Source organism: Cygnus atratus, chromosome Z, assembly GCF_013377495.2.
Source record: "Cygnus atratus isolate AKBS03 ecotype Queensland, Australia chromosome Z, CAtr_DNAZoo_HiC_assembly, whole genome shotgun sequence".
Lineage (NCBI taxonomy): Eukaryota > Metazoa > Chordata > Aves > Anseriformes > Anatidae > Cygnus > Cygnus atratus.
Genome location: NC_066396.1, coordinates 5,694,952 through 5,719,404, shown reverse-complemented (window position 1 = coordinate 5,719,404; position 24,453 = coordinate 5,694,952). Strand labels below are relative to the sequence as shown.

The following is a 24,453-nucleotide window of genomic DNA, read 5'->3' as shown; positions in this document are numbered from 1 at the left end:
ATGTATATCACTCAGGTATTAATGTTCTAGAATGATTTAGATATGTTTTAGTTACCAGGCTACATTATTAATTAGTACCTATTATTACTTATCTCTAGAGCAAACTAGAAAAAAATACTGCCACAAAAGTTATTGTTTTATTCAAGTGTTCTCCTTTGATTCTTCATGATGACAGCTTTGAATAAGTTACAGACCCCTCCCCAAACTTTAATTAAACACCTTTTATAATCTAATCTGTCTGTGTGTATCAATGTCTACTTCAAAATACTTAGTTTACAAAAGTGAACTCTAAGAGTAACCAGTAACAGCTTGAAAAAACTATTGAAGGAAATTCTTTAGCACAATTAGATATGCAAAAAGTAATGATTGTATGTATCAGCTAGTGAATACTTATTAAGCATCCTTGTGATCTCCCTTAGAAAATTGACTGTGATGGAGTTTGTTTCTTGGCTTGAAGAGTGCTTACGACAGATTTCAAGTAAGCTTCTCCGATGATAGAACATCTGTTATTCAATGAAATGGACAGAGGGATGACTAATTGAAAAATACTACATGTTCCTTTTTTTTCCAAGAGTGATGAGCATCTAAGCTTATGAAAATATTAAAATGAATATAGACACTGCAAGTTAAAACACCTGCAGGCAAACAAATCTCTGTTTGTAATGCAGTTCTGTTCCATAATGCTGAAGCAAGACTTTGTATTTGTGTGTTCTATGGTATCTGAGAATAGATAAGTCATGCTAATCATTTTCTAGTTATTATTTAAAAGTTTCTCCATTTTTTTTATATCCACATTTCATTTTATCCACATTTCATTTTCTTCTATGAAGTAGTCATCTAAAAATAAATTTACTAATGTTACTGCAGAGCTCTGCTTTGGATGCAAAACTCAACTTACCTAACATTTCAAATGCACATCACCTGTTTGTACTTAATTTATTTCCTGATACTTCTTAACGTGGACTTCAGGAACATGTTTCCTTTGTCTGAAGGCAATCATTTAACAGGCCAGCAGAAGTAGGGAAGTGAATGTCCCCTATTACACAGCACCTTGAATATTATGTTCAGTTTTGGGCCCCTCACTAGAAGAAGGATATTGAATTGCTCAAGCGTGTGCAGGGAATGGCAGTGAAGCTGCTGACAGGACTATAAAACAAGACTGAGGAGTGACAGAGGGAATTGGGGTTGTTTAGTTTGGAGAACAGGAGGTGTAGGGAAGACCTCATCACTCTCTGCAACCTACCTGAAAGGAGGTTGCATCAACGGGGGTGTCTCTTTTCTCAGGTGACAAGTGATAAGATATGAGGAAACAGTCACAGGTTGAGCCAGGGGAGAGACAGAATTTCTGTAATGGAGAGGGTGGCCAAGAATTGGAACGGGTTGCCCATGGAAGTGATTGAGTTCCCATCCCTGGAGATAAATATTTACGATACAGTCATGATAGTAAGGGACATGGTTAAGTGATGGGACTCAGTAGGGTCAGGTTGGTGGTTGGACACAATGATTTAGAAGGTCTTCTCCAACCTAGGTGGTTCTATGAAATTTCATTTATGTACCTTCTATATAAACATTTTGACATTGGCAGAACTGAATTCTTTTTTAATTCAGCTTTAGTGTTGTTTAAATTCTGCAATTTAAAAGCTTAGTATCAAACCGAAAATTTGATTGCAAAACACTTTGACAAACACTTTTGCTCTGTGTGGTCAATATTTTCAATTTAGTAAGTCAGGAATATTCCTAGAAACTGGCTTTGTAGGGTTTGTGAATTGAACCACTCAGTCTTTTGATGACTGTTTCTGTCTGTATGTTTATATGTTACTTAATCTTTAGGTTATGTAAATATTCTAGTGGTTTTATTTGGAAATTGCTGTTTCAGTTTTTCATTTTGCCCCATGTTGCGTCTCACGTGAGATTTGGCACTAGTGAAAGGGAACACAGTGAATGCTTTCCAATGAAGTTATGGACAATCCTGCAAATACACAAGTTCTTTATAGGAACAAAAGTTGCCTTGTGCATTTGAAATGAGATTTATGGAAGTTTTTGTCAAGTTAACGACAGGAACATTATAAACATAGTTGCACTGAGAAGGGAAAAGTAGAGATCAAGTGGTGTAACTCATGCATTTTTGTACTGGAAAAACTCAACATGTTGAGACTTAAGAGCATTCAAAATACAATTGAAATGGTATTAATGTTTCTTCAAAGTATTTCAGAGGTGTTAAATTTTATCTGTACTTAGACGACACTTAAAGGATTTTAGGATCATGATTCTTATTTTCCCTTTGGTTAATATAACATACGACTAAAATAACTTATTGCATGCTGGGGCAACCAAATGGTATACTAGGAAAAAAGCAATATGTGCCTTAGCACTTTAATTTGTTAAGAAGTTCTTAAGAAGGAGCAAAGAATTAGTAGTATCTGTAACATGACTCTGTACTTAATGTCTATTTAATGTCTACTTATTTTGAACATTGGTTCAGTCTTTATGAATATACTCCATATGTTTAAAAAGCAAACAAAATCCTTACCTTATTTATTAGTACTCTGTACTCTAAGCGAATTTGAGATCAGCTTTATTTAAGTCCATAATTTCAAGTTGCTATCTGAAGACATGAATTACAGTTATAAGCCTCATAGAAAATAGTGAATTGTATTTCTTGAGAGCAATTTAGTATCTTCAGGAAATTGTACTTAAAGATTTATTTATTTTTTGAGTATTTCTGCCATTTGATATGTGAAATACTGAGGTAAATGTTTGCCTTTCATCTGTAGGTAAACTGTTTCACATAGACTTTGGTTACATTCTGGGTCGGGACCCTAAGCCTCTACCTCCCCCAATGAAGCTGAATAAGGAGATGGTGGAAGGCATGGGAGGCACGCAGAGTGAGCAGTACCAGGAATTCCGTAAGCAGTGCTACACAGCCTTTCTCCATCTCCGCAGGTAACAAAACTATTTGGATAAGTTAATAGAGCCACAGTAAAATAGAATATTGCATGAATCAGGGAAGATATTCCTGTTGAAAATTCAAAACTTGTGTCTATGTTCAGAATTCAAACAAGAATTTGTACAAAACAAAGGAAGGAAACCGTCACAACACTGGTATAATGCGGAGCTTGAATATAATTGCCTTTTAAGTTAAGGTCTTCAGGTTTACTTGTTTAATAACACAGCTTTTTCATAAATTTTGTGGGGGTATTAAATTGGTTTTGGATGTGTTTTTGCCCTTAAGCAACTTCTCTGATTACTGGTGATCAAGTAAGTATCCTTTTAACTGTAAATCATTATTTATTTGCTGCTTTACCCTCCTCCAGTTCAGACGAGTGATGATCAAAATCAAATTCTTTGCCTTGAAGATGGTATATATAAGCTTAGTTGGATGCAGGTCCTGCCGAACAAATACTAGCTGCTGCGTGTGGTAGTCAAGTACGTTAGCAACTTCTTTAGATAGACAGAACAATGGCAGCTAAGGCCTCTTTAGATTTCTATTTATGGACGAATTGATCACTGCTTTAGATTTTGAAGCAGCTTCATTCCTTTGTAGTGACCATATAATTTACCATCAGCTTTCTGAGCTGAGTAGCTCATCTTTGTGTTTGCACAGAATGCAGGTAAGCACTCTTGGTGTGTCCAGTGACTGATTTAGTACATTTTCCCTGGAGATGAAAGAATGTCACCTTAATATCTAGATCACACAATGTAAACCATCAAATACATGAAATAAAGCAGAAATATGAAAAGAATGTGAAAAATACTTATATGAAAAGTACATAGCCAGTGTTATGAAGTGATACCAGAAAAAAGTCACAGGTAGTTTCTCCGTTGTTAAAAGGAGAAAAAGAATAAGGTGTTGTTTTGTACACTTACTAAAAGCATTTCATTAGAATGAAAAAGCAATGGCATGTTAGTGGCAAAGAATGTGTGACTTCAGAGAACAATCAGGAAGGCTAATTTATATTCAGTGTTCTAAATTTTGCTCAAAACTTCACAAATCAGAAATACGGTATTATGAAAGTAATTCTGTTTTTGTTGTTTAAACTTAGTTTTTTTCAGTGGAAAGGTCTGTTATGTCAGTGAAGGGTTATCCATTGCATTAACTAGTTTATGTAATGTTTTGCTACAGAGGTCATATTCAGATGTGGAGTGCAGCAGTCATGTTGGTATAAAACTGAACTGTAAATCAAGATAGCTTCATTTTTAATTCTGGGACTGTAGTTGTAATTCTCTCTCCAATATTTGTTCAGGTTTACAGGAAAATATTTTTAAATGGTTCTGGATAAATATTTTTAAGGCATAAGATAACAGAGGAGGCATAGAATAATATTGGTATTACAATAACTATTACTTTAAGCAGCTAGAATTAAAAATGATCAAGATTACTTGTTTATTGAGGCAGGAAAAAAAAATAAATATGGAGGAACATCTTAGCTCTAATGGTTCTGCACACTGATGCCAACCTGGTCACAGAGACTTCTGGCTAAGTATGGTGAAATCATAACCTCTAATTGCTAAGTCAGAATGCAAATTCCCTATTTGTTATCTCTATCAGTTCCTGTTTTATTCTTCATTTCCCTGGGGTATAGACAGTGTTCTGCATATTTCAAATGCTGAATCTGCCTTGCAGGGTTCCTGGTAGAATACTGTTGCAAAGCAAAAACAAAAACAATTTCCAACTTACAAGTGGAAAAAGTCTTGTTCTTAGTTTTACATGAAAGAAGTTTTGCATATGATCATTGCTGAGGGACTTTTGTGGTTGGTGTTTTTTTTTTTTTTTTTTTCCCCTGGGGAGAGATGGCTTTCCACTTTTTTGAACACCACTGATCAGTTGTATGCGGTTGTCAGCAGTGCTGTAATGAAGGAGCAGCCCATGTGTGCTGAATGTGCTGCAGGGCAGGTTGTAGCTGCATCCTCACTTATGGCATAGCAGCATTTTTTTGTACATGTTGAGCTTACTTAAAAAGGCTCAAGTCCTATTGTGTGTCAGCTTTCCCTCCCCTTTGAATTCCCAGTTTACAAGTCTTCAGCAGGATCCGTCAGAAAAGAATCTAGAATCAATACCTGAAGATATTTTTCCAAGAAAATGTCTGATGTTAGGGTGAATTTGGGTTGTCAGTGGACCAGCTGTGAGCATCTTGACACCCTGTGTCTCATGTGCCAGTATGTACCAGTATGCATACACCCTTGCTTCTGGCTCTTGGTGTTTTTTTTTTTTTTTTTTTGTCTGTCCCTGGCGTACCCTGCTCCTACATAAGACTCTATGGGGAGTTAGCATCAGTCTCTGCACTCTAGCCCTTTGTCTGTCACACCCTGTTACACATCTTGTTCCGTCTCTGGTTTGTCCAGCCCTTCTTTACCTCCTCTTTCTGCCCAATTTCTTGCTACATAATTCAGGTTGCATTTGTCTGAATGCTATTATAAGGAGCATGAAAAGCAAAGAAAGTAGTCTGCCCTTGGCAATTGCTATTGCTCTAAGCTACCAATGACCTAGAAATAGTTTTGAGAGCGCTTAGCTGTAAGCTTTTAAGTATGTTTAAACTGAAATTTGCTAGTTTCAGGCAAGTAAAACAAATCTTCATGAAAACCTGTGGTAAGCATTTCTGGCACCTAAATCAACTCAACTTCCAGAGTTTGTAGCCAGATTTGAAACAAAATGGTAGTGTAATTTTTATTGTGCTAAAAGATATTTTCCAACTTCCAGCCCCTTGCCCTTGGGAAAGTGAAGCAGAACAGCTGAAACAAATTAGACAAACGATTTCTGTCCAAACAGTTTAAAATAATTGTGTTCTAAAGAGATGAATCTTCTATTGAAATGTTCTAGGTAGTGCTAGTTCCTGTTACTAAATGTCAAGAGTTTTTGGTAGAATTAAGCTTTCCAAGAGAGATTTTTGTTGAGCAATATTTACTTTGTAGAGTATGGCTAAGAGTCATTTTCTGTAGTTAAAATATTTCATACTATTATGATTGCCAATTTATATGTATTCACAAGTTTGCTAATAAATTTTACTGTTAAGAATTCTTTTTCTATCATCAAAGAAGCTCCTGCTGCTCTTAGGAAAGCAGTATTTCAGATTTTGAAGCTAGTTGCTTACTTTGTCTCTAAAAGAAGACGCGCTCTCTTTACAGAGCAAGGGAAGTTTCAGTTTATGTTGAACAGCTTGGAAATTATCCTTTCAAATAGCAACTTAGAGCTAATTTCCTGCAAGGGCAAAATGATGTTCTTTAAAAGATTTAAAAGTACTACCAACACCGTATTAAAACTGAAAACTACTCTGTCTTTTCTCTTTAAATGGTTATAACTGACATCTGCACTACCAAAGTTATTGCAGCTTAACTGAGCAACTGCAGACTTAGATCTGGTTAAACCACTCATAGTCAACCTGTTATGGCGAAAGCCCTTGCAGCAACATGAAAAATCATTCTAATTGTGAAGACTTCATTTGTTTGAATGCTAATATATATAATATTGCTATGTAACTGTTACCCCTGTTAATTAAGTTAACCTTTGAATCAATATCCAAACTTATGCTTGGTCTCCTAGGAGTGGGAGAAGGCATTAAATCTTACAGTATTTGAAGCTGTTTGTATTTGGTGTGTCTCTGGATAAACATTGTTCTAAAAATGTTCTATTTTTATAAGATTGTTTAAAAAAAAAAAAAAACATAAAAAACACCAAAGAAAGAGTGGTCTGTGTTCAGTTTTGGCAGTTCAAGACAAGGTTTAAACTGTCATTCCTATTACTGGATATCTTAAATATGTCCAAATAAAGTGGTGTGTATGAATCTCCTCTGAAACATTACCAACTCAAGTTGATTTTATGATTTCTTATATGAAGTTTACAAAATGTTGTCTTTTGTACATTTTACAAAGTCTATTTATCTAATCTGCTCTTCTACTCAGGTATTCCAACTTGATCTTGAACTTATTTTCCCTCATGGTGGATGCCAACATTCCAGATATTGCTCTTGAACCTGACAAGACTGTAAAAAAGGTAACGGGAAAGCTTTCTTTGTCTTTCATTAACCAAAGCCATCATATTATGAAATTTTCAGTCACTTCTGGTGACTTGTGTGTAACCAATGACCTGAGGAGGCTTGCTCCTGTTTTATGAGGACTGAGTGATTTCTAGAATCACTGAAGTTAGAGGTGGGAATATACATTTGAAGTTGCCTAGCATGTGTGCCCATCCATATATGCAGCATTGATCTCGACCATCCATGGAGTCCATGCCTAGTCTGCTCTAGCCCTCTGTTCCAAGTGATATTTCAACATTCTGCTAAGAACAGTGATCACCTTAATGAAAAGCAGTCATGAAGCAGTCAACACTGACTGTATCATGAAAGATTGCAGGATTCTAAACTAGGTGGAACAGTCACATATAGTTTTATAAAACAGTAACTGAGGCTGTTTTTACATCTTCTTCACTAAGAAATCTTTGTTTATTGTGAAAACAAACTCTGACGTTTGTCCCCTAATTCTGATTTTGTCCTGTTGCTCCAGCCTGAATCATTCTTCTCTATTTCATCTACTGTTGACGTTGAAAATACCAGATAAATGTTCACATAAATTTCATTGCACTTACGTTTTTGGGCAAATGTTGGCTTTGTTTATAACCTGATTTATAGTGAAGGGCTATCTCTTTTAATTCCACAAAAGACTGTGTGGAGCCTGTGAATCCAATGAAAATCAGTTCAGTTCACTTCTGATTCAACCAGTGTACTTTCTCTAAAGATCAACCTGATCTTTAGTGTTTTCAATAAGCTATGAATGCAAAGATTCAAAATTATTTAAATTAATATTTCATGTTCTAATGCAATGCTCTTGAAGGTAAGTGAATTGACTCCAACGAAGTTTTTCTTGTAGCCTGTAATAATAAGCATCTATGTTTAGAATTTCCTAATTTAAAATTGATATAAGAGAGTTCATATAGTCGTTGTTTCATTTCTGTGAAGGCTGACATAGTGTGGTTTGGTTTCTTTTTGTTGTTGTTTTTTTATCAAATTCAGTCTCCTGGTTTCCATTGCCAATTAACATAAATTTTTCTTGTTAGTATCTTGGCATCACATTTTATCTTGGACAACACTTCTGTGAATTATACCAAGGGTAGATTTTTTTTTGTAGTATATGATAGTAGGATGTCAAATTCTCTAAAATATTTTTAAAGAGTGCTTTTACTGTAGTGACGTCTGAGTGTTTCAGATGCTTATAAAATTTGTACTTAATAGAAGTTTCCTCCCTTGTTTTGAAATATTAAATCAAGATACAGAATTGAAAACCAACAAGTCTTTTCTTCAGCTGAGAAGTATGTTACAGTTCACTGATATACAGGAGCTAAAATCAGGTTCATATCAAGCATAATTATAGTTTATCCAATCAGAGATAATAGAAGAAAGAAGCAAAATCTGAAAGGAAGTTCATAGGTGTATGAATTAGATCAATGTGCTTACCTCTATATTTCATTACTAAGTATAAATAATAGTTCCTTTTTTCATGCAAATAGTTTGTTTATTTGCTGTCTGGTAGGTCACTTAGGTCAAGTACAACAAAGTTGTTGTTATACTAAGCTCTGGCAATGCTGCAGCTTATATCTGTGGTTTTTACCCTTATGAAGTCCATTGTCATCTTAGAGGCTTGAAAATTTTGAGAGCTAGAACTGAGTCAGTGAGGCAAGTATTTGTTATAAGGAACACAGATCGCTTTCATGCTTTAAAATGTTGTTTAGCTGGGGAAGAGTGAAGACCTTAAAATTTGATGCAAAATAATTATAAATGGGTAGAGTTAGTATACTGAGAGAACAGATTTCACTGTCACAAGTTCTGTAAATTCAGTTAGAGTGTGCTTGTTCCTTAAAAAAGCAAACCAGAGTAAAACAAACACAATAAGGTATTATCAGAAAGATAACTAAACTGTTTGGCTTGTTCATAAATGTTTTTTTTACTGTATAGTCTTCTCAATCGTTTGCCCCAAGTATTGTTATTTTGAATAAACTCATTTTTTGACAGGTCAAATGTTTATAATTCCAAATAACATTCTGTTCAGGTTGGGTCCTTTTGGTTTAAGAATTGTCCTTTAAATATACCTCTGGAATTTCTGCAAAAATGATACATTATGGTGAGATCTTGAAAGAGCAGGTGAATAGAGGACTCTCTTACAAAGCAGGTGTTGATATTATGATCTACTGGATGAATACAACTATGTTCAAAGCAACTATGAAAGTATTTTGGTTTTGTTCAGGTTTTGGTTTATCTATTTCTTTTTTGCTTTAAAGAAAAAACATTAGGTAAACAGCTATAAAATGGCCTCGCAGCAGGATCATCTTAATTCTTTGTAGAAGGGTGAAGAGGTCACTTTTCAGATAGTGTTAGAAATTTTGTTTTGAATGTTTAATACCCATTAGCCTGTCTCAAATCAGTTCTGAGCTTTGTTAGTACCAATAAAAAATGAAACAAGGTGTCGTGTATCTCTTGGGCTGAGTGACAAGTTTGTTCAGTCATTTAACAAGATAATACTGTACCTTGTTGTAGGAAAATTGAATAAATGCCTTCAGCATCTCAATTGATTTTTTGTTTGCCTTTTTCTAAAGCTTTAAGCAAAAAATCCATATATATTTCAACAGACTCAGATAAGCTAAAGATCCATTTTGGACTGACCCATAAAATTAAATTACCTTTATGTGAGTCAAGTCAATAGCCATTTCAACCATGATATCACTTTCATGGGAGACAAAGGTGGAGATTTACAAACATTTCTGTATCTAAGAAGGTATTCTTCTTAATAGTTACAGTGGAAAATTTTTTCTTTACTTTCCTTATTGGTGCCGTAGTAACACTCATTCTCTGTTTTGTAGAGCCTTCATTTTTTTTTTTTAGAGGGCCAGTGATCTAGTTAGGCTCAGATCTCGCAGGCAGCTGAAGTCAGGTCACTGAGGAAACAGGATAGGTTACCTTTATTCAAAATCTCTGATACATCAGAATATTACTTAGGATGAAACTGTAAGGAAATGTATATAGTACAAAAAATAATTTTCCTTTTTAATGAAAGGAAAGCTTATTGAAGATGGAACATTATATTTCAATATATTTTGGTGTTCAAACTGTTCAGCATTCCTTGATATTGGAATTTTTTAGTAGGTGCAGCAATCCTGCTATTAGGAGCAAGTATGAAGTATTCTAACTATACTTCCATAGGTTTCTCCTAACAGGATCAAAAAAAAAGGCACCTTATAACATACTTAAAATGAGTGTATTCTGAGCAAATTCATTCACTGAACTGTTCATGCCACACAGGTTTCTGTTCTCATTGAAACAGGTATGCTAGAGTACAGTCCACAGAGTCGAGGTAGTAAGGGGGATTTTTCTCGAATGGCTACTCTTCTGATTCCTCAAAGGGAAAGCATTATGCTATTAGGCAGTACCTTGGGCTGTGTTCTGAGCAGCTTTGCAAAGAGATGTAACGTGTCATTCTTGCTTCAGAGAGGTACTTCATACTGCAGGAAATATCTGCCTGCTGATGGACAATATATAAAAACACACCGGGGAGTAAAACATAACATCAGAAATATTTGATGTTCTTTTTTTCTAAACTTTCAGAAAATAGTATGTCTAATTCTTTGAGTATGAATGAATGTTTAATTTTTATTTTTAATTCGAGTAAAGAACACTACAGCCATTTTGTATGGCTTCATTTCTTGTACTTTCTTTTGTCACCTGTGGTATGTGTATGTATAACAAGACACTAACTAATCACTCTGAAAAGGCAATTGGAAGTCTGCCACCTTTTGCCTTTCTTAAGTTCAGACAAAACAGAAAACAAACCAAGATAATGGAAAAAGTATGATGTAGAGTATGCCCTCTTCAATGAGGCTGTGGATGATCTGAATTGTTCTTTGTTTTTTAACAGTTTCATTCTGCTATAATAGCGACTTTTTAGAGAAATCTGAATGAGAAGGCACACCTAAGGAAAATGTTAGTAACCTGAGGAAGAGAAGGGAAGGCAGGATCTTTAGTTGTAAGTTGTTTTTGCCAAAGAAACATCTACCTTCCAGTAACACTTTATAGCCCAAGGAGCTAACTGGAAGATCTTAAGCTTGATTATAAAATTACATTTAATCAAAAAGCGTGTTGTCTGGGTGTCATTTCTGTCCAATGCTTGTGATATGTCTTGGGAGAAATATGTATCGAGTCAAGGCAAAATTGAAATAGCAGCTTGTCATGTACAACTTTCTGTAAAATAAGTATAGATTACAGCTGTTTGACATGGTTTATGGCACAGGACGGAGTAAGCAGAGCTGGACTCTCTGTTTATAGCATCTTTGAAGGTACTTTCACATTCTTCTTGTTCAAAAGTGAGCAAGCTCTACACAAACTGATTTTGCCTATCAGGGGGAGAAGACTGGATATTTTCTTCTCGTTAGTGTTAAATGTACCAGAAACTTCTGATGATTACAGCTGGAGTTGTGGATTTGGAACACACCACAATTTGACAGTACCTTCTTACTTGCTTTGTATAACATCTGTGTTTAGAAATTAAACCAATGCTGACCTTAATGGTGCTTTCTCACACCTAAAACTGAACTGCAAATGAATGTCAGTATTGGCTGGGCTGGGGGGAGGAGGAAGGCTCTTGGTTTCAAGTTTCACCATTATTCTTTCATGTATAGAAAATATTTTTTTACCAGCTCTCCACTTCTAGTGTGTGCACCGAGTAACACTAGGTAGATCATCTAGTACCTTTAAATTGAAAGAAAGTTTTGCTTTATTGACTTAATTCCCTCAATCCAATTTCAATCAGTATTTTTCCCAGTAAAAGGATGGGGGGGTGACGGGGTGTGCAAATTAAAGCAGAAAAGTGGTTGCCAGCTATACAGGTTATCTTCACCCCATAAAACTTTAGAAATGCTCTTCAGATTCTTGATGTTTTGTTTAACCTGAAAACATTTGTCAATTTTTGGCCAAGAAAAAGGAGCAGCAAAGCTTGAAATTAGTTGTCTTTTTTTAACCTTTCATCTCGTTTTGTCCTCTCCATACTATTCATAAAGAAACCTAGTGTGTCTAGTGTGCTTCACCTCATGGGTCAGGATACCATCTCCTACTGCTACCCTTTGATTTCGGCTTCCCTGAGAACCCCCTTTGGCTCAAAAATGTTACAAAATGAAATTAAATTGGAAAATAGCAGAAGGTTCTCCCCAGTTTGCCTCTTGCTTTCGCTGACGTCTGAGGTAATTGCCTTTAAATTTTCCACTCTTTGTTTATTCTTTTCCAAATCTCAATTTTCAGGAAAAGGACTGGGCTGAAATCTGTTTATGTTGACTTGTCAATGCATAACTTAGGATATAATGCAAATCCCCCCACGTGCCTTTGTCTGCCACTGCTACTTGGCCTTTTTATTTCCTTTGCAGCTGCAATGCTAATTGTCAATTGTTACTTTTTTGAAATAATATAATGCTATAATTTTAAGTAGTGGTAACTAGAATCTGCAGTCAAATACGCAGCCAGTTTTGTGTAAGGGGGAGGTATGCCATCCCTCTTCCAATGTAACAAATGCATTCAGCATTGTCACCTCTCAACAACAACAAAAAAAAATCTGATTTTTCTGCAGGAAAGCCAGATGTCTTCTGTCTGTCCTTCATAGGAAGTTTGACCTTTAAATTAGAAAACATCAGGGACCAGTGATTCACTGGCACACAAAGAACTTGGCAGGCATTAAAGGACAGTGTTATAATTGACTGAACCGTGTTTCAGATGCCCATTGATTTAAAGAAGGTGCTGCAAAGATGCTGCAAGTGTGTCATTTATAGGTGAGCTTAAAGGGATTGTAGATGGAAGGCAACTTGTTTAAGAAAGCCCCGTTCAGATTTGATAGCACCTTTAGATTTACACAGGAAAAGGTTAAATTCTCGTGATTCATTGGAGTGGGGAATTTTATTCTTACAGAATGTAGCACTTAAAACACTTTGTGTTTCCAAATCTATGCAACCTTTAACTACGTCTCACCACACCTGATGAGAAATAAGTGGTAGAAATGTCTGGAAACTGGGAAGAAGAGAAAACAGTCATGCTTTATTTCTTTTGCATTAAACACATCAAAGTGAAGTAATTCTTGTTTACAGGCAGAAAAGCTGAAACAGAGAAACAGTGTGACTTGAGGTGCAGAGAAAGTTTGAGACAGCTTGTTTCTAATGCTGATTTAATTTGTGAGGTTGTAGTAAAACTCCCTGTCTTCTTTCTCCCTCCTCCCTGAAGTCAGTCAGTGGATAATTGAGAGTTAAGTCCACAAGTCAGTGTAAAGGAAAAGGTTTCTCATTTGTTGTCTGATCTTCCTTTTTAGACTGCAGTGGATATCTGTCCCTTTTTACCTAACTGAAAATACTAGTGTTTTTTGAAAGGTGGAGCTAGGAAACATTTCTGAGGTTTATTAATGTCAAGAGGAGTATTATTTCTCTGTAGGAGAAATAAACTCAGTTTTGCTTGATCAGTCTGTCTGTTCCAGTATTTATATTTACTTCCTCTTCTGGGGAAGTTTATTCTTTGTAATAGTGTCACATTGACATTGAGCTCATTTTGCCTAGGCAGACGTTCATCTTTCTATCCATTTGGGTAATGATGCTGCAGCTGCACACCCAGCTTTTCTCTTTCTAGGCTGTTGATTCTGCATGTATATTAATTTTGAAATCCAGAAAGGCTGGAATAAACCTCACAGAGTGAAGTGAGAGCAAGAACACTCCTGGTTCCTGGTGCTTTATATCATGCTGTTCATTTGATCATAATTATTTGGCCAATATGATGAAATTCTGAACAGGAACAGTGTGATCTTTGCATATTGCGTCAGCTAAAACCCATATTTTTCTGGAAGTTCAATTTACAGATCCTCACTAATGTCTTTATTATCTGTTATAATAAATAATATAATATAATAATATAATAAATGTTTATAATCTGTTTTTTGTTTTGTTCTGTTTCTTTTAAATAGAAGTCTGCACAGGCTTGTTTTGAAAGTGCATTTTGTTCAAATCAAAGCCTGGAAAACAAAAGCTATTGTTGGAATAGTCCTTCAAATAAAAGTATTCATTCAAATAGAGCATCTGAAGAGTTTGTACAGTGAGTTGTTTGGACTGTGTTGTAATCAAGCAGCAAGGAAAGCAGGAAAGCCCTTTGCTGAAATAGGTGAAATGTGATAAGGGTTAAGCCAAGAATTTAGTGCTCATTTCTGCTACATGTACATTGAATGCTAACTCTTGAAGCAATCTTACGGCAAAACAGTAAAAATCATGAAAACCTCACTAAACATTACTTTTTTGGCTATCAACTATTTTATTTGAGCTTTAATAGTAGTTGGTGCATATTATGACCCAAACAAAAAGAACACTGAAGCTTCTATTCAATCTGAGTAGCTGACTTTGCAAAGAGCAATCCCATATTAGAGTGATAAAACTACACAATAACTAGCTACTTAGCTAGTTGTCGCAGTAAACACCAGCAGTGCTGCTTAATGGTGCTGGAAGAATAAGACTAGAGCAACCAGCAGTCTTGGAATGGTTGACTTGCAATTAGTCTGAGAAGAATAGGGTGGAGAAAGGGTTTTCATATGTCTGTGTGATGTTAGCTCAAAATATTTTGCTACTTTCCTCAGTAATTATGTCAATCATAGCTGCAAATGTTCATGAAACATAGATTGGTTAACTACACCGGCAGTATTTCTGAACTGAGTTTGTGTATGATCTCTAAATCTCAGGCCTGTCACACATCCAAAAATGCAAAATAGCAAAAGGGAGAAGGACAAACCTGGAGATTTACTTGCTGGAAGAAAACAGAGGCCTGTCCCTTATCTTAAACACTTCTACTACGACTTTTAATATGGTGGTTAGGCTTTTGAGTATAGTCTCCTCTATGCTGCCATCCAGATTTTCATAATGTACAGAGATCTGTGGACATGATGTGGAGTTTTCTCTGAAATGATCTTCATATAACACATTGATACTGTTTTGAAAATTAGTCTTTTTAGTTTTCTCTGAAGACACTTCAAGCAAAAGTGAAGTATGAATTTACCAGCAGATAACTGTCTGTTATTCTGGTTGATGTTATCTTCTTTCCATATGAGTTACCTTTGCAACTTCCCTTCTAGTGAGTTGTCACATGAAATGTAAATATACCTAATGTTTAATTTTCTTTGAAATTTCATATATTTGAAAGGGGTGTTTGGGTGTGCAGGATTATGTGGTGGGAATTATCAGTATTTTGCATGAAATAGTTTAATTCCTGCTGTAGTCTGATCTCTCATGATGTTCTACTTCCCAGTAACAATGCTTGTGCTGTGGGACTCCTTTTAATTACTCCAGAAGTTAGCAGGTGGGATTCTAGTTTGTTTGCTTTGATCAGGCTGCGTCATTATAAGATCCTGGGTTTTCTGCTATGCGTGGGTAAAGTGACTACTTGATTTTCTTTTTTGGGAGGGTGGGGGAGCATTAATTCTGATTTTGATTCCATTTCTAATGAAGCACAGGTATTTCTGCAGCAAAAGGGTAGTCAGAACTGACAACTGTTTGGTTACCACCCATGTGCAAAAAATGTTAACACCTTTCCATTTGTTTAAACTATTCTAGAAAGCATAATATAAAAGCATAATATAGCTGCAAATTGTGACCTGATTAAAATATGTAAATGCAGTTTTAGACGATAGTAAAAGTGCTGTGTGAGTTTATCTTTGCACAGAGAAGGAAGACCTTTCATTTAATGCTTTAATCTTCAGTCACTGCAGATACTGAGAAATTCTTTGCAGAGAGTGACAGTTACGGGCTGTGGGAAGACCTTTGATGTTTCGGTATCAGTTACCAAACCCAACAAACCAAACACCCTCTTTCTGTTACTATGTTGTTTGCAACCTGTGGTTGACCTCTAATGTGGGGAAGGTGCAGAAGCTGTTATGTATCCAGTTCCTCCTCTTGTACTGCTTTTCACTCGAGTTTGCTTCACCAGCAAACTTATCATAGCTGATAAGCCTGTGATTTTACATGGGACAATCATGGTGCAAAGTGGTATTTATTCATGGTTATACCATAGAACATCTTCCTTTTTTTCGCTTGTTACTTTGCAAAGTTTCCTTCCTCTTCTATATGACTCTGCAGCAAGTGATTGTCAGGTTTTATATACCCTTCATCAATTCAGACAAAGGTAAATTAATACTTAAATACTTACTGCTTTGCTCTCTTGTACCTAGTCACACACACCATGTTTTCTTCTTCATGCTTCATCTTTACCTCTTCCCCTACTGATTTTTATTTTCTTTTGCTTTTGCTTTGAAAACCAAGCTCTACCATGATGTCTCTAAGTAGCTTTCTTACAGGACACTTCCAATTTAACTGAGCTACAATAAAATTCCTAGTCACGTAAATTCATATACTCTGCATTTATTTTCTTTTACCCTGTATTTAGGACTAAATTATCCACTGTGCAGGTGGATAGAAAGTGGGCAATTTGAAACCTTTAGGCTGAATGTCAGTATTTTCATGGGTTCTGTCATTCTTTATACAGCCTTTTCACCCTTAAATGTTCAAGGTTACTGTTGAGACATAAAGGAATGTGTTTAAAGTTATTGTGTGCATACAGTATGGGGTTTTAAACTTTCCTTTCTGGAAACAAAACAAAAGCTTAACTAGATTCATCAAGTATGTTTCTTTCCTCTTCGACCAATGCTAATAGCAAGCTAACAAGACTCATTTAATTCAAATGCCAAAACGAGAACTCCAGGTAAATAATTCAGGTGGGATGTTTTTGATGCATTCATGGTGACCATTTTTCTTAAATGTGTAGAATGAGAAATTTTGTTCTTAAATGTGTAAAATGAGATAATTGTATAACTCATCAGAACTTGACCCCCAAATTCCCTTCTACCACCATGCAGAAATCTCTTGCTAATTGCACTTCCTCTGTGAGAAACCCCCATCTTTCACAATATATCGTTTAGTTTGGAGCTGAGAGATTTCAGGTAACAATTACTATTAGTTTTGTTACACGAACCATAAGTCAGTATATATTAATCTTGTTGCTGCTGTTACAGCTCAAGAGGTAATTTGTCATCTTGCCATGTTTCTTCTCAGCTAGGTTGCAGCAGTCATTTTTAATTGCAGTGCTGAAAAACTTCCAGGCAAAGATCTAGTGGTCAGCAGCATTTGATCCTGCTGTTAATTGCAAACTGATTTTAGGGTCTAGCAGTGGCTAAATTTCTTTCCACATATATCAGTGTGCCAGTCTGTTCCTGGGGAAGGTGGGAAGTAGTTTAATTCTTAATCCCATAGAGTAAAGCAGCATTTTAACATCAGTAACTGCAGGACTGAGTTGTTCTGTGAACGGATTAGAAAACAGCTGAAGTGCTCCATTACTAGAGTTCTAGAGTTTTAAGAGTATTAGTGGTTTGGTTTGTTTTTTTTTTTTTTGAAACTGCAGTTAGAAATTTTGGCAAAATCTCATTGCATCACTTTTTCTACAAGCATGAAAAAAGATTTGATAGAAGTCTGTGGTCTCATTTGGGGAGGTATTTAAGCTTGTGTATAATTGCAGGCGTGTGAGTAGTCCAAGTTCAGTTGGATTCTTCTGCATGTTTTATTGACTGTCAAACTTCTAACATATATGGGAGATAACAAACTTTTTCTTATGTTTGTTATGAAAATGAAAGTTGTATAAAATTAGCCTGAAATACCTTTTAATTCCCTCCCTGTGATCTGCTTCCTTGGGAGTTTGAACATTTTTTAGCTTAATCTAGCCTTTCATACTGATGAAACTTTTTGAAGTTGCAGAAGAACTCAATTTGTGGCAGTATGTTTGAAGTATGTTTAGAGTTACAACTGTATTTTGAGTGAAGTGGTGTTGTCTTTCTGTACCTGGCAGGCTAACTTAGGCTTTTATGGTAGCACTGAAGGGTGCTCCTCTGAAATACCTTGCCTTTGGAAAAGATGCAGAGTAATAATTAACTGATATCTCAGAGAATTTTCTTATCATAAAGAGGGCGGTTGTCTATGTGGTATCCTTGATGTGTAAAAAGAATGCAAAAGGGGAAGAGAAGGTGATACTATCTCACTAATGTCTTTATTAAGAACATTGCTGAAATAATTTGGTATTTTGTTTCAATATGTAAAGGTAAATGAATGGAAAATATTCAGGAGAGACTTGATTCTGTCTCATAGTCTGTTTCTTCAGTCTTAGCCAGGATAAGGTTAAGAAGCAACTTAAATCATTTGATATTTGCCTATGTGAAAGATATCTGTGATGGACAGTTCTATAATGTAAAAAAAAATAATGAGCTCAACTGTTTGAGATGGAAATTGGACAAGTTTAAATAGGAAATAAGCCACAATTTTTAAACAAGGCAATTAATCATTGAAACAGTTTACCTAGGATGTGATGCATTCTTTCTCACTGTAGAGACTCTGTAAAAGAGATTGTCACAGATAAACTGGAAATTATCAAACAATTTTTGCATCAAGTCTATACTATTTTACCTAGCTCATTATGCAAGAGATCGAGTAGATGGATATAACGGTCTCTACAAGAGCTCACATCCTTTGAAATTTACCATTATGAACATAAAGGAAATGGTTAGATGGCTGCAACTATTTTCTGCAAGTAATGGGAATTTGCTGAGCGATTTTTATATTGTGACCAGTGCTACTTCGCAAAGGGAATGCTGGGATCTTAGTGTCCTTAATTTTATTCAGGGAGATCATGGACTTGCTAGGAGCTCTTGAACAGCACAAATGGCTTTCCAAATTGAGCTCCCATAGCTAGCATTGTTATGCAAGAAATTTGTTTTTCCTGGAAAAAATCTGAACACTCACCATTCCTGTTCGCAAACCTTGCTTTACAGACATCACTTCGTAAAACTGAGAAAATGATGCCTTGATATTTTTATCACTTTACTGAATCTGTGCATCAAATTACATGAACTCATCCAAAATGCTTACTTATGCATCTACCTCTCGTGTTCTGAGGGAGAAGGCATGTCTGCAAAACTTACTTGGCTCTCAAAAAGCAAAATGTTGTTTCTTTTTCTGAAACTGTTTAAGCTCTTGCCAGTTCTATGTACAGAGGTTCTGAATATTAAAAGAAATGTTTGTAGTAACGGTGCTTATGAGATTTTGCCATCTGCAGCAGTCCTCAACAATTGCCATGGAATCAGTTGGAATTCACAAACAGGCATCCACTGTACCTTTGTAAATATTCGTGGATCAGGGCATTACCAAGACTGTAATAGGGGAATGTAGATCTTGGTGCTCTATTCTTAATTATACTGCTTTAATTCTTAGAGAAATTGCAAGTACCAAGCAAGATGTGTTGTAGGTGCAGTAATTATAATAGTTAAAATATATTGTCAAAGAAACATCAGTGTAGCGGGTAGCAGTGTCTCCAATTGATTGTTCATGGAGGAGGGTTGGAAGGGGTTTCTAGCTTATTTAAATGCTCACTTTTATGAAACAGTTAAAAATCAGACATTTTAAATAAAAGTTGTTAATTTCCAGTAATCTGCTGTAATTCAGAAGTAAAATAAGGATTCTTTACTGAACTTTGACAGCTTAAATCATGTCTGCTACTGGGTAGGTCTGATACAATAGTGTATGTTATAACTATTGAAATCATATTTGTCATCTTTTCTGTCTCCCCACCCCATTCCAGGTGCAGGACAAGTTCCGTTTGGACCTGTCTGACGAAGAAGCTGTCCATTATATGCAGAGTCTAATTGATGAAAGTGTCCATGCCCTCTTTGCAGCTGTGGTGGAACAGATACATAAGTTTGCACAGGTGAGAGAGCTTCTCAGTTGGTTGTCTTACTGAAAACTGAGTAAGGTGAGAGGTCCAGAGGAGTAAATTCAAGACTTGAGCTCATTGTTAATGATGTTGTAGTTCATACAAGTTAAGTGTTCTTGCTGCCAGGACTGGAGAGCAAGCTTGCAGTGGTACTAGAAAATTATTTTAAACTTCTTGGCAAACATGCCAAGTGGAATGTAACTGGTCATCTTACCAGGGGTAAGAACTGCAAATTGGAAGGTTGGGTTCCATGAGAGGAGGAAAAAAATCTTACATTGAAAGTTGTTATTCAAATTTCGTTTTTGAATTTATAATGCTTCTTCCTTAAAGCTCTCTGGCTAGTTTGTATTTATGAGGGATTTAAGGTATTATGCTATTTGCCTTAAGTATTAGGCTCATGACAAGAAATAAAATTGAAAAATTTCATTCAAAACTGATCAAAATCTGATAAAAACACTTCTCAGTTTCTATGGCTATCTGTTTTGGGCTATCTGTTTTGCTGAAGGTCTTCCAACTAATCTATTGTTTCCTGCAAATCGATTTTTTATTTTGAAGAACTTCGTTACAATGCAGGGTAAAAAGTAAAAACATCTTTCTGCATGTGTATTTAACAAGGGTGATCTTTTGCACAGTGTGGGAGAAAAAAGAGTAATTACACGAAAGTATTGCAAAAATTGTTATTCCTTATGGATTACTTCGGTCATAGGATGTAGGATGGTAATTTCATAAGAGAAAGTGAAAAACTCTAGCATCTACCTCAGGTTTTTAAAAATAAACAAGGCCATTACAAAAATTCAAGATTAAAATTAAGTGACTCCAATATGCGCCTAGACCTTTCTTTTAATGACATACTGACAGTCACTTTTCCTAAGACGTCTTTTTTACTTCATTGGTTTTAGGTGACTGCCAGTCTGTCCCAGATAATTGTTAATGCATTTGTGAAGCTGTATTAATAAGTCAAAGTTCATGGATTTGATTTAGGTGACCTTTCCTTTCTCCATTCAAGATGTATACTCGCTTGACCTTTCTTCAACACTTACAATTGCTTTTAAAATTGCAAGACAGATTTGTTCAGAATAGGTAAAGTAACTAAGAATTTGAACCCAAGGATTGTAGATCCACGGAAGGGTGTTTTAAGTAACAAGCTGTTTTTCATGAGGTTGTGAACTCTCTCTATGTGGTGCTGTAGAGTTTGACACCTGTGTCCTTTTAGCTATCCTTTTTCTCTCCTGGGATCACATGAAATTGCACATTAAAATGTGAACAAAAATGTGTTATTTTAAATGCTTAAGGCATTTTTAACCTTATGCACTGTAGGATTCTGCTAGTTTTGGAGTTCTAATTACTGCCTTCATTCATATTCTGTAAATAGCTACAGTTGCAGGCTTCCCCTTGCAAGAACATTGGGTAGTATCAGCGTGAGGAGGACACAAAAATAAGTCACAAATGAATTGGCAGTTGACATGTATTAAGATTCTGAAACGTGTTCGTGTATTAAAAAAAAAATATAATAACAAAAATCCATCAAAATTAAATGTAATAAGTCTATTATCTTTATACTACAAGTGAGGTAGGACACTTTGTAGTGATATTTAGTATTTCATTAGTCAAAATCATTACCTTTTTTCTGAGACTGTCTTTGTTAGAGGAATTTGCTGCTGAAGTCTTCAGAGTCTTTAAATTGTTGAACAAATGAACAATTAATGCATAATTGAATTTGTAGTAAAGCGGTCATCTTACACAATGGCCAATTGAAGCTTTCAATTTGTTCCTGTATAATGCTGCACTGAATTACCAATGGCCTTGCTCTAAATAGTAAGAAAAACTGTCTCAAAAAAAAACAAAAAAAAAAACTATGCGGGTATAATTACACCTGCTTAAATAGCAAATTTGGACCTAAAGCCACACAATTTTTCATTTGAAATGCTCTTAAGCATGTTTTTCTTTAAATTTATCAATAGATATTTATTATCCTGCTTCCTTCAGAATAGGTCTACAGGGAATCTGTGATATCTACTGCGATAGTTAAGCACTTTTTAATAAGGTTGGTTATTGTAGTGACCATTGTGTGAGCGTTCCGTGTCACTCTCTGTGAAAGTGGAGCTCTTCAGTAAAGCACTCTTAGATATTTTGGCACCGACTTAGCCATGTTCTTTCATAACAATATTATAAATCATGTTCAATTCAAAGCTCTGTTATGAAGCCTTTAGTTTCTAATGTATCTCTAATTTATTGTCATACTAGATATTTTACAGGCCCTTTTATGTGCTATTTATTTGTTTCCTTCTTAATGGTTATCAACAAACTTGTCTCAAAAGTAAATAAACTTAACATTTAGAACAAGTTAATGGCATGGTATAATACTGCTCAACTGCTCAAGATGAGTGTTGTGGTTTAGCCCGGCTGGCAGCCAAACACCACACAGCCGTTCGCTCACCCTCCCCCCTCCCTCTCCGGGATGGGGGAGAGAAACCGGAAAGTGAAGTCTGTGAGTTGAGATAAAGACAGTTTATTAAGACAGGGAAAAGAATAACAACAACAACAACAATAATAATAATAATAATAATAATAATAGTATTAATAGTAATAATGTGTACGAAATAAGTGATGCACAATGCAATTGCTCACCACCCGTTGACCGATGCCCAGCCTATCCCCGAGCAGCCGGCCCCCCCCTCCACCCCGGCTAGCCACCCCTATATATTGTTCAGCATGACATCAGATGGTATGGAATACCCCTTTGGCCAGTTTGGGTCAGCTGTCCTGGGTCTGTCCCCTCCCAGCTCCTGCTGCATCCCTAGCCTGCTCGCTAGCAGGACAGAGCGAGAAGCTGAAAAGTCCTTGGCTTGGTGTAAGCACTGCTCTACAACAATTAAAACATCAGCATGTTATCAGCGCTCTTCTCATTCTAATCCAAAACATAGCACCCTGCCAGCTACTAGGAGGAAAATTAACTCTGTCCTAACTGAAACCAGGACAGATATCCACCCCTTATTCCATACCATTTATGTCATGCTCAGGTTACACTCTTTCCAATACCTTCTAATTAATCACCATTTTCATCTATGATATATAGCAACCATGTAGCAATCAGTGACTTTTAAAGAGTGAAAACTTGGGAGATGAGGGGTGTCCCACCTAAAATATAGTATTGCAATTGAGGTTGTACTAATAGGCAGTTGCTCTTTAAGGAGCAAACTCAATTTAAACTGTAAACGCAAAAAGGTTTTAGGATATTCGGAAGCTGTGGTCCAATGCTGCTGTGGTTCCTTTCACTCATAGCAGGGCTTCTGTTTTTCTCCTTTTGGAGAAGCTTGTCTTGCATGCTGAAAATAAAACAGGTGGAAAATCTACTACCAGGACTGTGTATATTGGATGAAACTGTGTCCAGTGTCAGACAGTGTTGGTTTCCAAATGGTCTTGTCTCCTGAAGGGTTGTGTTCAATGGTTTTTAAACCCAGTTCAATTTACACATAACTTTTGGTCTGTGAGAATAAGCCAGGTTGAATAAATTCCATTCTGTTTTTTCTTCCCTTGTAGTATTGGAGAAAATAAGCCCTTTGCTTTCCTGTGATGGAAACAAGCCTCAGCAAATGCTCAAGAAAGAGACTTTCTCAAGCCCTTGTGGACTTCATTAAACAGTTTTGGAAGGCAAAAGCTGCCGATTTGGTAGCATGGAGAACCGAGAGCTCAGGAGGCAGAGAAGCTTTTTGAGTCTCATTTCTTTAAAGGTTTAAAAATAACCATTTTAAAAAAAAAAAAAAAAAAAGGAGAATGTTTATTTATACCATCCTTCAGGCTCAGATATAATGGCATTTCTTTCTAAGAAAAATGTCAGCCTCAAAGGTTGAAGTGAGCAACTTCCTCCCAAGCCAAAGATAACTGGAAGAGGCTGGATTTGATGGTAGATTCTTGTACCTGTTAAAATATTTTATTTACAAATGGAAATCATTGCTATACTGAATATGTGTATGTACAAAGTGCAGCAGTGAGGCTACAGTTCTTCAGTGGAGAAGAACACGAAACCACGTTAATCTCCTCTCCTCCCCTCCTACTAACTTTAATCCTTGTGTAAGTTTTAAATATGATTCGTGTGTTCCTTTATTTCTCACCTTGGACAACGTCATCGTTTAGAAAGGACAATCATTTCTTCCCTGCTTACAAAAATGTTTTTAAGTGCTGATAAGTTCATCGGCTGTACACAGTCAATTAAATCATCACTAACAGGCTCAGCAACCAGGATGCACAGTGAGGCGTTCAGTATTTCACACTTTAAATACAAATGTTTTCTGTACAGCAATTATATATTCATGACTAATAAACTCTTTGTTGTTGCAGTCTTGAGGTATTCTGTTTTGTCTTTTTCATCTTACCTGCTGAGACATGGCATGCTGGAGGATTCTGTTCATAACTCTTGGCTTTCTGCAAGGATTTTCACTACTGAGTTTGTTTGATTCGGGAATAAGGCCACTGATCAAATGACTTCTGTGCCACATGTTAAGTGCATAATGAATCTGTTTTGAATAATCAACAGTGTGATTAGCTCTTCATAAATGTGTGGATCTTTTGAAAGAGTGCACTTACACTCCTTTTTTTGTTTGTCAGGAGGAAAGTCCTCCCAGTTATGAACATAAGAAGGACTGATTTGAATCCGAATCTGGTG

The 24,453-nt window shown here is 35.9% G+C and overlaps 1 protein-coding gene across 1 annotated transcript in view; it reads left to right on the top strand.

The window, feature by feature from the left end:
• The window catches only part of PIK3C3 (phosphatidylinositol 3-kinase catalytic subunit type 3), a 75,248-nt gene extending 51,121 nt beyond the window's left edge, over positions 1-24,127 (top strand). The window contains exons 22-25 of the mRNA XM_035559960.2: positions 2,775-2,943; positions 6,898-6,988; positions 19,659-19,784; positions 23,331-24,127. Of these exons, the coding sequence (XP_035415853.1) occupies positions 2,775-2,943; positions 6,898-6,988; positions 19,659-19,784; positions 23,331-23,345 (401 nt within the window). The 3' untranslated portion in view covers positions 23,346-24,127. The remainder of the gene's footprint in view (positions 1-2,774; positions 2,944-6,897; positions 6,989-19,658; positions 19,785-23,330) is intronic.
• The last annotated feature ends 326 nt before the right edge of the window (positions 24,128-24,453 follow it).